General features: G+C 45.0%; 1 protein-coding gene across 2 annotated transcripts in view; it reads left to right on the top strand.

The window, feature by feature from the left end:
* The first annotated feature begins 9472 nt into the window (after positions 1-9472).
* The window catches only part of TMEFF2 (transmembrane protein with EGF like and two follistatin like domains 2), a 221999-nt gene continuing 214394 nt past the window's right edge, over positions 9473-17077 (top strand). The window contains exons 1-2 of one of the 2 annotated variants that reach the window (XM_075934213.1): positions 9473-9713; positions 11824-11933. In XM_075934213.1, the coding sequence (XP_075790328.1) occupies positions 9530-9713; positions 11824-11933 (294 nt within the window). In that variant the 5' untranslated portion in view covers positions 9473-9529. The remainder of the gene's footprint in view (positions 9714-11823; positions 11934-17077) is intronic. The other variant, XM_075934210.1, reaches the window with a different exon arrangement.

Raw genomic sequence — 17077 nt, 5'->3', positions numbered from 1 at the left:
TAAAATCTACCTGGAAGCTAATAGATGTTAGCTAGGTGTTAGGCATAGTATACAATGTTCCCTTTGTGGCAATTATCCAAGATAGGCAGGGATGGTGTGGCTAGCCTTTCTTTGCCAGAAGCTGGGAATGGATGACATGGGATGGATCATTTCATGGTTACCTGTTCTCTTCATTCCTTCTGAAGCACCTGGCATTGGCCACTGTTGCAAGACAGGATACCGGGCTAGATGGACCTTTGGTCTGACCCGGTGTGCTTATTCTTATGTTCTTAACAGGTTCATCTGCGTATAATGTACAGTGTGGGGAACATAGGCTAATTTAATATATTATGCGCTTCCCACAATTCTTTTCACCCATGTATCTCACGACATTTGCAAAGCCATAGTCATTGTTGGTATAGTAAATAGGAAACTTGTCAAAGACAAAAATATATTAATGTTCTGGCCCTCCTCCCCCCAGAAGCTGAGGAGGTAGCTTCACTGAGCAGTCTCTGGAATGGTAGCATACAAATCAAAGATAACGAAGATACAGATCAACAAATTAAGCAAGTGGGAGAAATAGGTAGGGTAAGTTCTTTCGTGTGTGGAAAGTTTTGTAACTTGTAAAACCATACTATAAATACTGCTGGCTAAAGTGCTTATCTTTGAAGTACACATGCTCCGTAAAGTGAAAATATACTGTGTGAATTTGATTCCTGGAAGGAAAGTCTTATTTCTCCTGTTTTTATTGTACTGCTTTGTCTTTAGAGAATAGATTTGGTTAGGTTTGCTTCTTTGGTCTGAATTGCTGTCAGTGACACTGTTGGAAACTGGTGCAGAACCTGATGCATGGATGATCTTCCTGAATCTTTGAACTCTCCCTCAGTTCTGCCTTGCAGTATGCCCTGGAGATTTATAAACCAGACTATTTCAGAGCAAGGATGGAGGATGAGTTCCAAAGCTCTGGTGCTCTCTGTTGTGGACCAGGATATAGGCAGTCTGGCCTAATATTCAGAGCAAGAGTTAAGTCTAGTGGGCAGAGCAGGCATCCAAGTTGGGGCCTAAGGTCATCACTAGAGTCAGCTGTTAATTACTAGAGCCAGGGGTCAAGCCAGAGTCAGGAATCAAAGCTGAGGATCAGAGCTGAGGTCAGACAACAAATGCTGGAGCCAGAACTGGTAACTGATGATTGGAGGTGAGGTGTTAAGGCCAGAACTGACGGTGAGGCAAGGATCAAGAAAGGAGCAGGAGTACAGTGGGAACAGGAGGAAAGGTAGGAATGAGATAGGACAAATCAGGAATTAGGAACAGGTTTGGGTGCAGATGGAAGGCACAAGCTGTGCAGCCACAATAGGAAATCACCTTCTTCCTTGGACAAACTTCTGGTGCCTCCTCCTGGCTTAACCAGCATGCCATGGTTGGACCAATGGTGGACCTGGGCAATTCACCAATCCCAGTTCCTGTAGTTGGTCCTTTGACTGAGACTATTGTCCTACTAGCTTCTTAGCCCTCCAGGTTTCAGCAGACATTGTATTGAAGGGTAGATATGGCAGCTGTCTTGAGGACTCCCAGACCAAGATTCAAGACCTGGGACCACTAATATGGAAAATGCCTTGTCAGATAATATCATTTTGTCATATGACTAGAGCGTTGGCTTGGGCACCTCTGCTGACCACAGCTCTGACAGTCTGTCATAGTGGGAGGAGGGTGGCCTTTCAGACCAGTGAGTCCCCGGGCCTTTAAGTTTTCATAAGTCAAAATCTTAGATTCTTTCTAGTACTAGATAGGAGTATTACCAGAGGAGAGGGGGGCTGCACAGAAGCCCAGGTTGTGTATGTGTTGGGGAGGGTGAATTTCACCTCCCTATTCTCCACCTACATAGAACCCAAAGCCAATGGGCTTTTTCGCTGAAAACAAATTCCCCTAACACCACCACCAGTGAAAATGCCTTTGACTTTGTCTGCTATCTTGAGGAAATGCTTTGATGGCATGATAGAGAACAGTTCTAAAACTCCCAATGAAATAATACCAATCAAAAGTAAGTACCAAATAAAGCCATATCCATTATACTGCCTAATAATATTCTTACATCTCTTCTTGTAGCACAAGAGAATGCCAAGAAAAGGAGCCAGGGCAGAACTGAGGGGAGGCAACAGAAAATAAGGGAAAGACGACACACAGAACATAATCTATCAGACAGAAGCAACACCAGGCAGAGCCTGACTATAGACATCATATAGCAGTGACGTCATTCTATAACTACGTCCAGAGCTGTCCCACCTTCAGCAATATAGTGCCACATACACATCACCATTCTATAGTTAGCTGTCAGTCAAACAACTCTAACAATAAAAGCCAAATGTCACCAATTGGAAAGTTTTCCCTTTTATATATAACTCTTTCAATAGTTGCCATGTAATTTAATCCATTGAACTGTTTTCTGCCCGGGGAGAAGCAAGTGGTTTTCAGTGTTTATTGTATCAGAGATTTTGCTACTAATGAGGCTTGTAGGAACTACAATCAGAAAGTAAGAGCTTTTGAGTGGCTGACCTTCGTAGGTAGAACTGTGAACTTCTACCTGTCTTCAAGAGGTTTCCCTGCTCTTCAGGAATGAACGGCATTGAATAACATTGAATCCCTATGAAAAAAGCCCTGTCAAAAAGTGGCATTTTACAACTCCAGAGTTGCACTACATAAAGTATCAGAATCCATACATTTTAGTGCACTTAAATATAACCAAAAAGTAAAATCTGAGTATTCACAGAAGTTGAGCCAAGAAAAGTTATCACCCCGTCTCCCTTGTCTCTCTAATATCCTGGGCCCAACATGGGTACAGCGCCTCTGCTCACAATGACATTCATCCTCTTTTTTCTTGCCCTGTTTGTGATTGTTCCTATTATCAGTTTCATATAGCCCAATCTGTGCTGTATACTGTACCAGTATCTACTATAATATTTTACACTTCAGTTTCCCCTATTTCTTAATATGTGGCATAAAACTCGGTGAAATGAAAAGTAAATCACAAGACTGCTTTTTGCCACCAAAGCTGTGGAATGTTTCAGTCAAAAATCAAAGGCTGACACAATCTGCTGAGAGGCATGTCACATGCCAGGAAATGCTGAGCCCTCTCATGTTTATACAAAAAGGCTTTTTTTTCATTCTTTTGTATTCTTTCCCAGTTTGTGCTGTGAAAGTTAATTATATTGAAAAAATATTTGTAATTTATTTGAGTAGCTGGCAATGAAATGTGCTTGGATTACTCAGTAGTTCAAATGAAGATTAAAATCCATGTTGTTTTGGTCATGAATGAGAAGAGAAAACATGCAGATGAATGTAATCTATTCATTGGCTTAAAGACCCAAAGGAACCCCTGAGAGCATCAAAAATCCATGTGATGTCCAAGTGTGTTGTATTTTGCATTCAGATCTGTGAATTAGCTGAAAGCAGTATAAAATCTGTGCAATCAGATATGGACAAACAGTACCCTTTTGATATGCATCAGAGCAGGACCATATGTATTGCTTATTCCTGCAAGCATATGACACATATTGTGTTCATAAAATGTGCTCTAACACGCTTAAGATGGTAGCGTAGGCCTTACAAAAGTGCAGGGCTAAAACTTCTGACTCTTTTGGTAAATCTGGGTAGTCAGCTGAAATTTGGGAAAACTGGATGTGATTTGTGGTAGATGACAAATATCAAAAGTTCAAGCTATTACTATCACTCCAAATTGATAGATTATATTTGCAAGGTTTTGGCCTGTCCTTAAAAATCAAGCTTTCCGTTTTTGTTGTGTGTAAATTACTATTTTATATCAAATTAAAAAGAGAAGCTAGGGAGAGGATATGAACTCATAGCTGTAGTTGCTCTCACACCCTCACAGAGCAGGGTTTTTTATTCCATCACAGCTGTGCTCAATGCAGGATTGGGGTAAAGAGAGGAGGGTAAAAAATTGGCTTTAGATGATCAGTATGTTCCCTTCATCCTGAGATTAGTCAGTGTCCATTCTATTCTATTTTATTCTATCTAGGCTCTTACACTTCACTCATCCCTGTAGTAGTTGAAATAATGATACCACCTATCTCATATTTGTGTGCCTTCCACTAAAGTATTGAACATTGAGACTAACATCTGTACATGTTTGTACACAGGGGGAAGTATGCACAGTGGAATGTCTTGTTGTGCCTTGCACTTGGGGCAGAAGATGGTGAGCTTAATGATGGTCCCTAGATCCCTGAGCATTCAGACCACAGGCTTGGGCTAGTCCACAAGAATTCTCTGTCTCTAGGGAGCAGATAACAGGTTTGATGTGCCTGTGGTCACCTATGTTGCTGAGGGGCTATGCTGTAGCATACCGTTGGAGTTTCCTAAATGCTGAAGGTTTCTTGTCCCAGTACACTGCATTGCTGTAGCCCAGCCAAGAGATGACAAAAGCATGAAAAACTGAAGTCAAGTAGTTATTCATGGAGAGGGAATGTAGTCTTTGGGAGATGGCAGAAAGAGAGGCTGTTAGGTAAGAGATTAACAGTAGTAAGGAACCTAGGAGCACTCCTAAATTACTAGCTGAGCTGAGCTGACCAGTGGTGGATGTGACTCTTCAAGCAAAGAAGACTGCTACACAGCTGCAAACTCTTCATCATCTCTGTCTAGCTTCAGACAGCTCTTCTACATCCATGAGTTGGACAGCTCAGTCCAAGCACTGAGCCATCTTGCTGATGATGTTATAATCATACATGGTCATATAAACAAAGCTATATGTCATCTTCATATTGCTAGCCCTTTACAGATTCCAGGACCCGAAAGGACCATTATGAGCTCTGTTCTGGCCATTTGTTTAACATAGACCATAGAACTTCCACAAAATTATTTCTAGAGCATATTTTTTAGAAAAACATCCAATCCTGGGTCATCTGACCAGTTCACCCCATGGCTTCATGCAGATGTTGTATAGGACCACAGAGAAGTGAATAGTTAAACTGGTTAATAGTAGCAACCATAATGTATTTAAACATTACATCCTGGTATGGGGGAGGGAGAAACCCACCACAGCAGGGCTGATGAAAAAAGTGGCAAAAGGGTTAGCTGCCCCAGATCACAACAATTTAAGATAGACTATGGCTCCTGTTAGGGATTGTCCAGATGGTGCTTGGTCCTGACAGGAGTGGGTCCGGACTTGATGATCTTTTGAGATCCCTTCTAGTCCTATGATTCGATGATAAGAGGGAAGATCCTCTCATGGATTAATAACTGGTTAAAAGACAAGAGACAAAGGATAGGAATAGATGGTCAGTTTTCACAATGGAAAGAGGTAAATAGTGGGGCACTGTGCTGGGACCATACCATTCAACATATTCCTAAGCGATGATACAAAATTACTCAAGATCGGATAAGTCCAAAGCAGACTTTGAGGACTTACAGAGGGATCTCACAAAACTGGCTGACTAGGCAACAAAATAACAGATGAAATTCAATGTTGATAAGTACATAGAAATGCATACTGGAAGACATCATCTGAATTATACAGAGAAAATGATGGGAACTAAATTAACTGTTACCCTCAAGAAAGAGATCTTGAAGTCATCATAGATAGTTTGTCTGACTGTCACTGCTTAATGTGCAGCAGCAGTCCAAAAAAAAAATGAACAGAATGCTAGGAACCATAAGGCCAGGGATAGGTAAAGACTGAAAATATAATGCTGCTATATAAATCCATGGTACACCCACATCTTGAATATCGCATGCAGTTTTGGTCACCTTAAAAAAGACACATTAGAATTAGAAAAGGTACAGAGAAGGCAATAACAATGGGTATGGGTTTGGAATAGGTTCCTTGCAAGGAGAGATTTTAAAAGACTTAGGACTGTTCAGCTTAGAAAAGAGATGATTATAAGGGAATACGATAGAGGTCTATAAAATCATGAAGAGAAAGAAAGCACATAGGAAAGTGCTATTTACCTTAAGCCAAGCCACCGCAGTGTCCACAATGTGGGACACCGAAGGGGACACACATTCTCACCAGTTTCCCTTACTCCTTGCAGAACAAGGAGTACCAAGCACTGGGGGTGGGAGGAAGGGGTAACTGTCCTCAACATTTGATTTAGGGGTCTATATTAGATTCACTAAACTGAATGCTAGAAGATTGACCTCCAGAGGGGTTGATCTTTGTAGTGTAGACATGCCCTGAGAGTGCAACGGCAGGTGGGTTGGGAACTGGAGAAGCAGAGGGCCAGCACAGGAAGGAGGAGGGGGGGATTTCCCCTTGGATACACAGAGTTGAGAAGCTGCCACCCTTAAATCCTTCCCCCTATGCAGAAGACTACAGGTAGGAGGAAATCCCATGTATTCAGCCTCTTGGACCTTTCTGGCCTCATCCTGCAGGTGTTCCCCTGTGAGGATATTCTGTGGTGATGTATCATCTAAATAAAATATTTTAATTAATTCAAACAGGGCCCTGGCTTCCTCAAATATGCAGGCCAGGAGGTTTTCACAAAATGGGTGCCTAAACTCCTTACTTGAGTGCCAAAATATTTGTCCAGATTGTCAGAAGCATGGGGCAGCAGTAGGTCTGTGGGTAGTGGGGACTTTTGAAAATCACACCACCATTTAATCTGTTCTAAGCACCCACTTTTAAAAGTCTGAGCCATGAGCTTTGGTGCCTGGTTAAATTCAGGTTCAGGCCAACTGATGCAGCTCTGATCCCTGCTTGGGGGATGTGGGTTTGTTTATTCTGCAGAAGAGAAGAGTGGGGGGGGGGGGAGTTGATAGCAGCCTTCAACTTTCTGAAGGGAGGTTCCAAAGAGGATGGAGAAGGAGCAATGGTCTCAAGTTACAGTGGGAGAGGTCTAGGTTGGATATTAGGAAAAAACTATTTCACTAGGAGGGTGGTGAAGTACTGGAATGGGTTACCGAGGGAGGTGGTGGAATCTCCATCCGTAGAGGTTTTTAAGTCTAGGCTTGACAAAGCCTTGGCTGGGTTGATTTAGTTGGGATCGGTCCTGCCTTGGGCAGGGGGCTGGACTTGATGACCTCCTGAGGTCTCTTCCAGCTCTATGATTCTATGATTCCTCCTCTCCCCACTTCAGGCCAGGTGCCGCTAGCTAAGGAGGAAAACCCCCTGTGCGTGAGATGTATTTTATTTATTGCTTCAACCCCGCAGTATTCAGCGACTGATGTTCTCCTGCCACACGGTGGTGCTTGCCAGTTTCAGGTCCCTCCCCGCGAGTGCTACAACCCGTACGTGCTTAAACGAAGCCACATAAAATCCCCAGTACGTAAGGTGACATTTCTTGCTGTGCTTAATAATTTAGGAGTGTGGGAGCGAGGTGGGGGGGGGGGGGGGGGATGATGGATGCAATTGTAGCTGCTGATTCTCTAAGACCATTAACTCCGCTGGAGTTTCACTGTACGGGAAGGGGACGCTAAAGAAGGAATTTATGAGCAGTGAGCATTTACTTAGCCTTCCACTCCGTTTTAAACCGTTCAAAGGTTGCAGGGCTCAGTGAGGATCTTTTATTTTGGGAGCCCGGCCAGATCCCGTTCCTTCATGTTGCATAAACACTTAGTAATGGCTTTCCTTTTAGTTAGGGTAATGCAACGGTTTATTCTCAGAAGCCCGATGAGTTGCCGGAGCGGCTCCGCTGCGGAGAGCAAAGATGCTTGGCTGCAGCCGAGTTACTCAATCGTCCCCCGCGATCTCAACGCCCCTGATGTGTTTTGCCTCGTGGGCTGGGACTGTTGCCGCAGCCAGCCGGTGCAGCAGCCCTGGGACTGCGGGCGCCCTGCGTTGCGGGGTGTCCCTTCTCGCTAATGTCTCGGCCTTTTCCTTCACGGATCCGGCGGCTGCGTGTGGAAAAAAAACCCCACCCCAATTCTTTGATGCCGTCCGGGCCAGCCGATCCGCGTTTGGATGGAGCCTCCCTGAGCGAGAAGCTGGGGCCCAGCTGCGCTTTTCACTGCTGGGGCGGGGTGGCTGTGCGCCTGGGCGCTCCACCTGGGAGGCTGAGGGGGAGATGGGGGTCGTCACGCCTGGCCACCAGAGACCGCCTGCGGAGGGACCCTGCTCCTGTGCGCGCCTCGGAGCTGGAGGGAGACTGGCTGGGCGGGGTGCGGAGGTTGCACGGGGCGCATCCCTGTCTGCTGCTGTCTGCAGCGCAAGGGGGCCTGGCGTCCCCACCGCGGAGCTAGGGGCAGGCGCTGGGTGCGCGGGGCGCTCCCCGACCCCTGTTCTGTGCGCGGCAGAAAACTACGCGGCGGGAACCCTGCAGAGCGCCACTGGGGTGCGGGCCTCTCTCGTGGGACGCGGCGACAGGGGAGGCGAGAGGAAGGGAGGCAGCAGGAATCGCCCCATGGGCGCTCAGCGAGGGGGTGTAGCTGCGAAAGGAGCAGCGGACGCCAGGCGGCTCCTGCAGCCGGCCTGGGCAGACAGAGGCTCCCGCGGAGTGTCACGGTCTCCCCCGTCCAGCACTTAAATGCGTGAGGCTAAGAGAGCCCCTGCATGCCACCGTGACCGCGCGTTTTTCTTCCCTCTGCTTCGCCGCGCCGCTGCTCAAGCCGAGATCTGGTGCGGGCTGCTGCCTTCTGGGCAGGACCAGTGTCGCCTCCTCTTCACCCTTTTCCCTGCGGTGGCTGCTTGTCCGCTTTCAAGCCGACCCGTCACCCCCGTTCCCCCGCCCCCAGCCCCGTCCCAACACGTCCACGAGCGGACAGATCCGCTTTGGGGGCAGTTGCTAGAAACTTCATCGGAGCCCGGGCTCCTCGCAGGCGCGCCGCTGCGAGTCACGCGTGGACCGGCGCGGGAGCAGCGAGCCCAAGCCGCTGCGCCCGCCCGCAGGCGGGACTGCCTCCGTGTGCACGCGTGGGACGCGGGCCTGTGCAGTCTCGGGAGGGTGCGCCCTGCCTGGAGCCTCCCGGCTCCCTCCGCTGCCGCGGGTCCCGGTGCGGCGGGGAGTCCGGAGAAGCGCCGCTCCAGCCCGGGCGGTGCATCCCTAGCGGCCGGCGGGGCTGCCAGCAGAGCCCAGTTCTCCGCGGTGCAGCGCGGAGCCTTCACTGTCCGGCCCGGAGCGGGGCCCGCGCCGCCGCCGCCGCAGCCTCAGCATCCCTCCGCCCGCCGCCGCCGGCCCCGCCCTGCCGGGGGACCTGCATCCCGCTCCGCCAATCAGCGGCCGGGCTGCCTCGGCCACGTGACCCCGGCGGGCTGAGGGACCTGCTGCTTCCCCCGCGCCAGAGGGATGCGGGCGGCAGAGCGCCAGAGCAGGCGGCGGCCGCTGGGCTGCGGAGCGCGCTGACTCCCTCCCGCCCGCCTGCCAGCCCGCCCGGAGCCCTATGGCCGCTGCCGCCGCCCTGCTGCTGCTGCTGCTGCCCGGCCGCCGCCTGGGGCTGAGCCCGGCCGCGGGACCTGGCCGGCGGGCGCCGCTGCTGTGAAACTCTCGGGAGCGACATGCCGGGACCGGGCTGCCCCTTGCGGAGCTGCTGCTGCTGCTGGCCGGGGCCCCCGGGACGCTAGCCTGCCCCTCCTGCCCCGAGACCGCGCCTGCCGCCGAGTTCCGAAGTCATGGTGTTTGCGGACACCTCCCCCCCTCGGCAGTGCAGCGGCGGCGGCAGCTGGACCCTTGGCGATTGCTGTTGCTGGCTGCTGCTGCCGGTGATGTTACTCCTCATCGCCCGGCCGGTGAAACTTGCCGCTTTCCCTACCTCCTTAAGTGACTGCCAAACGCCGACCGGCTGGAACTGCTCTGGTAAGCTGCGAGCCAGACCCCCTGCACCTGCCTCCCGCTAGCCTCATCCAGGGCAGGGCTCGTCCCCAAAACCCGCCGCTCCTGGCGCGGACTGCAAATGACAGGGCGAGCCCCGCCTGGCCAGGGTGCATTTGCACAGGAGTGACTGGACAGCGGGGCAGAAAGTGCCTGGAGGGTTCAGTATCTCCCCTACACTCTGCTTGAGGTTGGCTGTTCAGCAACGCAGCCCCTAGTTTGTTCTAGGCTGGACACAGTGTCGTTATGTGATCCCGCAAAACGGATCAGTGCCATGGTGTGGGGGGCGGAAGGTTGTTTGCTGGTTGTTTCTTTAAACGTTGGAGAAGTGAGAACAGTGTTTGGGAGAGACAATGCAATACATCACGTTGTGGCTGTCAGAGAAATGCTGATTCTTTGCAGAAAGTGCAAGAGTCAGTGCTAGCAACTCTTGGTAATAAGGCTAATCCTGTTAGGCAAAGACCCCGTTTGTCGCTGCTTCCAGACATTTCGATTTTATTGTAGGCATGGGGTTTGGTTTGCTTTTCTCTCTTCATTTATATTGGATTCAATTTGTAAACCTTCTAGTTTCTGAAGACAAGTTAGCACAGGAACCATTTACAGCTGTCACACAGGCTACTCACAGGACCAAAGGGCAGGGTAGCTAGCCGCAAGTGATCAAGAAGTAACGCCTCTTTCCTCAATTTCTTCTGTGGGCTGCTATCAAACAGGCATTTCCTCTTTATCTGGTCAGTTTCAGCCCTCCTGGAAAGTGCCGGCCAGACAGAATGCGGGTGAAATGTACTAATTGAATAAGGAAGAGGCTAGGGACCCGATCGGAGTTCTTGCCCTTTTAGATCAACTGGGAGCTGGATTTGTGTCTGATCAGCATAGCCCTTAATACAGTATCAGTGCATTGCATGGAGTTTATTTACCATTTATGCAGTATTTTCAATACAACCACTGTTTGTCAGTGCCTGTGGATGTGTTTCTAGCTGAGCACCCCTCTTTCTGAGGCACTTTTTTATATGCAGAAAGAGGGAGAGAGGTCTCCAAACCCATTAGCAGGCTTCTGGTGAAGCAAAATCACTCAGTCTCTTTCAGTGACAAAGTGATGTAAATTTAAGTGTGTGAGTGTGTAAGAGAGAGAGAGAGAGTTGGAGGTTGGGAGACAAGAAATGCTTGTCTATCCACTGATTGAAAAAAACCCACCCTGGTCTCTCAAAATATGTTGATCCCAATTATTAATCATCCTTCAAGTCACAGACTTTACAGGGAGTATAATATTTGGGTCAGCAGGCGATGCCATTAATATTCCAGGTATTTCTGCAATTAGACCTTTTGGTAGGATTCTGATAAAAGAGCAGCCCTCAAGGTAATAATATATGTGTCTTATATAATAGGATGACATAAAGCAATTTTCACTCTTTTCATGTGTAATATCCAGTGATGTGATTAGAAGCACTAGGACCTTTAAAAATCAATGGCATTAAATCTAAATGGATTTGGGGTATAGTATAGCTGTTTTGTTTAATGCCTCACTACATGCTGTTGGAGCGGGAAGGCAACTAGTAAAATCTGAAATTCACGCTGGCATTCATGAACTAAATCTTCAGCCAGATTTGTTTGTCTGCAAAACTGAAGGGAAAGAGTGAGGTTCACTCAGCAGCTTGTGAAGAGCCTGGCACCTCTCCTGTTAACTTAGAGGTGATCAATCTTCATTGGAATCCGACAGACCATCACAGAAAACACACAGCCTGTTTATCTTTATTATTGGGGCTTTGTTACAGTATAGTCTGGAGAAATTCCAATTTGGACTTTAGACCCAAAGATCTACTATTGCATGGGAAAATGTTGAACCAACCAAAGAAAAAAAATGCACCAGTTACTGGATCATTTCTGAGGAACTGGAGTTTGCTTAACAAAATAAAGAGGGTGGAAGTGTGGGGAATAAGAACATGAAGTGTGGATAATTGAAAACAGGGAAGGACAGAACATCCACATTGTATTCTTTCATCAACAAGATTATGGTGCTGTGTAAATTTGAAAAGCAGTCACCCTGTATTGTATATCCTTCCACACTGAAGCTGACAGTATTTTTCTGTTTACATTTGAGGTTATGATGACAGAGAAAATGATCTCTTTCTCTGTGACACCAATACCTGTAAATTTGATGGGGAGTGTTTAAGAATTGGAGACAGCGTGACTTGCGTCTGTCAGTTCAAGGTAAGAAGATTGCTGTTTCATTCTTTAATTCTCTAATGAGAATACAAATCAGAGGTCTCCCTTTACAACCTATCACTTGGCAATTTATTTCTCTACATGCAGTGAAGTTAGAGGGAAAACCTGGCAGCAAGTGTAAAGAGCTGGCAGGAGAGCCAACTGATGTCAAAAAGACATAAGTTTCTCTGGGAAAATGCAGATGCTGCAGTTATAAATGTCCCTTTGGGGTCTTCATCTTCAGGTTGTGTATGTGTGATTTTGTTGATGTGCCCATTTAACAAGTATTTAAAGTTCTTTCCAAATTTACAAAGATACTGATCATGCTTTACACACTCCAGTGTTCTGTTCTAGTTACAGAAATGGCTTTGAAACATGCTTATATGTTTTTTGCAGTAAAGTTGCATAGTGGCAATGCTTTTGATTGTATGCCAGATTAAAAAAAATAGCCCTCCCCACTGTTCCAAAATCACAAACTTCCGTTAGGTGGTAGATAGTTTTTGTGGGCTATTGTTGATTCCCTCGTCCTCTCCCTTCCCCCCACACACAAACACCTTCTTTCTCTCTTTCCTCTCCATTCAGCTAAGTCTAAAGGTCATACTGTTTAATCAGAAAGTATTTCTTCTAGTGTGTTTTGCCTAACTCTGAAAAGAGATGTGCTTTGCGTAATTATCCAGATAAAAATTGTACAAGTTATTGAGTTTTGAGAATGTACCAGGATATGCTAAATATATATACACACACACACACCTTAATGTGCTTTGGTGGCTTTTTGCATTTTAATGCAACTTTATTAAGATGTAAAACTTTTATAACCATTAAAATAGTTACAGTACAACAGACTGAATGGTTCAGTATTGTACTCATCTGTAATGACTGATTTTAATTCATTACTGAGCATTTTGATAGACTACTTACTCTGAAGCATGCCAAGTATTATTTTTATTACCAGAGGCAAAAATATCATATCTGAGGAGGAAAAAATTAAAAAGTCGCAATATCAAAAATGAAATAATATCTCACCAACAATTGCTTTACTAAAGTTATGGTATTTAACATTAAATGATTGCATTTTCTCATTGACAGAAATAATACGTATATATCCTGTACCTTTTATTAAATTTCCAGTTTACATATGGTCACACATTTCATATTTAAAATAAATGTTAATGTAGAGAGTTGTGTGGTGCAACATCAGCATTTGTAACATGTTTAGTTATTTAGACATTTTCTTTCCTCAGGAAACCCTATAATGCAATCAACATTTGTGACTTGTGCTGTTGCCTGGTGCTAATACCTGTGCTGTGCCACTGACATTTAAGTTATACAGTGTCCATCGAGAACACTATGCTATTGTGTTTCGTCACAATTTAGCATTGGCACTTGGTTTAAAAGCAATGTACCACTTGGGAGAAGCAAACCAAGACTTCGCTAATGGAAGGGAATACAGTGGAGGCTATGTTTTCCCAAGGAATCATGCCAGTCTTTGGTGACTTAGAATAAAGAAACCTTAGTAAAATTCAGTAGGATGCATTCTCTTGGATTTAGTAGATCAGTAATATCTATACTGATGCTTGAAAAACATATGAAAGAGGACAGTTGAAATATATTGGAGAAATGAGATACAGATTTGCCAGGTTTTATCATCTGGTAATGTTTATAATCTTACATGGCATGAGAGTAAAGTGACCAAGTGATTGTGGGCCTCATTGAAAGTTTTCTGAAGTCAGTGGGAAACTCTCTGTTAGCTTCAGTAGATTTTGGATCAGATCCCTTATGAATTGAGAGCTCTGACTTTTTGTTTTGGCCATTCATGGAGTCACATCTTTGAATGTGAGCTTGTAATGCAAGCTATCTATGCGTGCTGCTATTCAGACAATGCCAACACTTGTGTAGCTGATGCTCTCGGTTTGGTAGAGTCAAAGTAATTCTTGTGCTTCTGAAAATCCCGTGTGTTACTAGAGTTAAAGTAGGGAGTAACTTGGCTCATCATGCAGCTCAGGGCAGTTTGGTAGGCATGAAAAATATGCCACTGTAGGAGAGAATGAATTCTAATGCAGTATCAGGGACTGACTGAGTACTGCATTAAGTGTCTTTTGGGGTGTATGGAATACAGACACAAAACCATAGGGCTCAAGTGAGGGAGTTTGCTCAGTCAGAATTCAGACGCACTTTCCATGCACACTTGTTTACAGTGACAATAGACAAATCAACAAAAGAGTGCTCATCAGTTTAATCATGTTTTATGTTTTCTCTGGTACTTGCTAGGGGCTTTTACTGCAGTTGGAAAGCAAAGATGTGGGTTGTTATTATGCTACTGAAAATTTCTGGTTGGCCACTCTTGTATCTGTTTTTTATAACACTGGTTCAAACAGTGTCCAATAAATTGATTTAACATAATAAACATTTGTTGCTTGAAAGGCAAATTAAAACCAGACTGTTTTGGATTACTTGGGTGTGGTTCTGTCCCCAAGCAGAAGATAAATGGCCAGGGTTTTCCCCCTAATTGAGTCATTTTTGCTTTTTTAACACTACAGAAATATAGATCACCCATTGATTTCACCTGGTGGGGGACTTGTATTCATGTGAGTATCCTCCCCACATCTGTTTCAATAGGAGCAGAAATTCATTTATTCTTGTGTTAGAGCACACCCTATGTGTTCATTGGGTATTAATGTATCAGACCATTAATCATTCCCTCTCATAGGACCACATTGTTAGCTATAGGAAATAAGATGAAGCATTCAGAATTAACAAATATTTTATGATGTCATAATTTGAACTAGACTGCCTTAGCCCCTATTCTTTTCCCTCTGTGATAACACAAAAATGTCTTAATAGGTAGTTAGGTATTTCAGTTGGTGCTGGGTTTGTTTCTCGACAGTTAGATCCTGATCTTGAAAACATTTACACACACAAATAACTTTTCTTATGAGAGTAGCTGAATTTTCTTCAGTGGGGCTCCTCACATATGCTTGTGTGTTTTCAGGATCGGGACCTTAGTTACAGAGTTGTGAGTTGTGTATTATTGAAATGCATTTTCATATTACTTTGCTTGCTAAAAATGTGTGAAGAGTGGTGACAGTATTAATCAAATCATGCTTTTGAGAGTAAGAAGTAATCAGTTTTGTAGTGCTAACATGAGCAGGATTTACACAAGTATGTCAGCTTCTCTGGAAAATAAACTTGTGCTAAAGAAACTTCATAAACTCTGTGAAGCCAAAATGTTCCTGTGCCTATGATCATAAGTATACAAATTTCCAAATGCTATGAAAGGTAGTCAGTAACCAGTGCATGGCTAAATTAGGGCATGCTTATTGTTCTTCCTTGCTTGGGTTAAGCAAATATATGTTAAAAGTACAGAAGTGAGTGGGAGCATTCCACAATATGGAAGTTTGCCATTTTCGCTAATGGGAGTTTTGACATGATCTGGCCCTTGCTGAAACTCCTCCGAAGGTCTAAGACTTGGTGTACTTAGTCCTGAGCCAATGCCCAGAATGTACTGATGGATTGAAGGAATGGTGATAGTCAAAATCCAGTATCCCAGCAACCTCTAGGATCAGAAAGAAACACTTCATGTACCAATAGAAAGCTGTGAATGCCAGTTTTCCATTGTTATAAAGTATCAGAATCCAGCTCTGGTAGATTATGATATTCTGACAATCATGTTGGGTTTTTTTCCCCCACTTTATTTGCGATTATTTTTATCCTGCTCTTCAATGTCACTGGAGCTCAGGACCCTAGTTAGCACCCTCTGAAAGCTTCACGTGCCCACGTTATCTGTTGCTGAGCAGCAGCTTTATTTTTTTTATCTTTGTCGGTGTATCAAAATGTATAGATAATGGGATAAAGAATGGATAATAGAGGCATAGAAGCATCCGCCATAGAACACAATAGTCTCTCAAATACCTTGTGAAGTTCTACTAAATGCACAGAATTTGGGGTGAAATCCTGTCCCCAACATTTTAGTCAATCAGAGTTTTGCCATTGACTTCAGTGCTCCAGGATTTCAACCTTGACACCTTTTCACTTGTTACACCAAACCTTGCTCATTTTATGCACATGAATAGCCACATCTCAGGTAATGAGGTTACTCACATAGGTAAGGAAAATAGGACTTGTTTTGAAGCTAGTTGGCATAAACATTATGGCTGTGTCTACACTGGGCCACTTATTCTGGAAAATCACCCGCTTTTCCGGAATAAGCTGCGAGCTGACTACACTGGCCCCTTGAATTTCCGGAAAAGCACTGACGATCTACTGTAAGAAATCAGCTGCTTTTCCGGAAAAACTATGCTGCTCCCACTCGGGCAAAAGTCCTTTTTCCAGAAAACTGTTCCGGAAAAGGGCCAGTGTAGACAGCACAGTAGTCTTTTCCGCAAATAGCCCCGATCGCGAAAATGGCGATCGGGGCTTTTTTCTGGAAAAGCACGTCTACATTGGCCACGGACGCTTTTCCGGAAAAAGGGCTTTTCCGGAAAAGCATCCTGCCAATGTAGACGCTCTTTTTCCAGAAATACTTATAATGGAAAACTGTTCCGTTTTAAGCATTTCCGGAAAATCATGCCAGTGTAGACGTAGCCTATGGGTAAACCCTGCTCTGACTGAAACTAATGGGAAATTTGCAACTGCTTTCCATGAAGCAGGATCAAAGTTTGTGTTTGTATTTATAGTGGTGAATGTTAGATTATTCTGGACCAACTACTGAACATCCTGTTCACATAACCATAAATAGTCCCTGTGGTGTCACTGGAACTGTATGTGTAAAATAATTAAGACTTAGTCCTTCATGCTTTAAAAAAAATTCATTTGTTTATGTTAATTGTCTTGGTAAACTATTCCAAATCACCCTTCAGCTCTGTCTAAATCACTCTTTAGCTTCTGCATGAATTCTGACACTTCTGTATTTGACACAGGTCAGATTTAGAATGCATTCCTCAAAATGGCAAACCAGAACATTGTAATCAATAGTTTTAAATCTGTGAATTGATGAGCTGAAACCTAAAAGAAGAAAGCATTGGCTGGTATGTTTAGGAAATATAGCAGGACTGGGAGTTTTAAGAAAATATAATACAGAGGGAAATGTCACTTCTCTTGAATCAGCCCAAATGTCTCTCTGACCAAGTATGAATAATTTCCTGGCTAGATCC

The sequence above is a fragment of the Pelodiscus sinensis genome, chromosome 7, assembly GCF_049634645.1.
Source record: "Pelodiscus sinensis isolate JC-2024 chromosome 7, ASM4963464v1, whole genome shotgun sequence".
Classification (NCBI taxonomy): domain Eukaryota; kingdom Metazoa; phylum Chordata; order Testudines; family Trionychidae; genus Pelodiscus; species Pelodiscus sinensis.
Note: the sequence above shows the minus strand (reverse complement) of the source record. Positions and strands in the feature narration are given on the sequence as shown.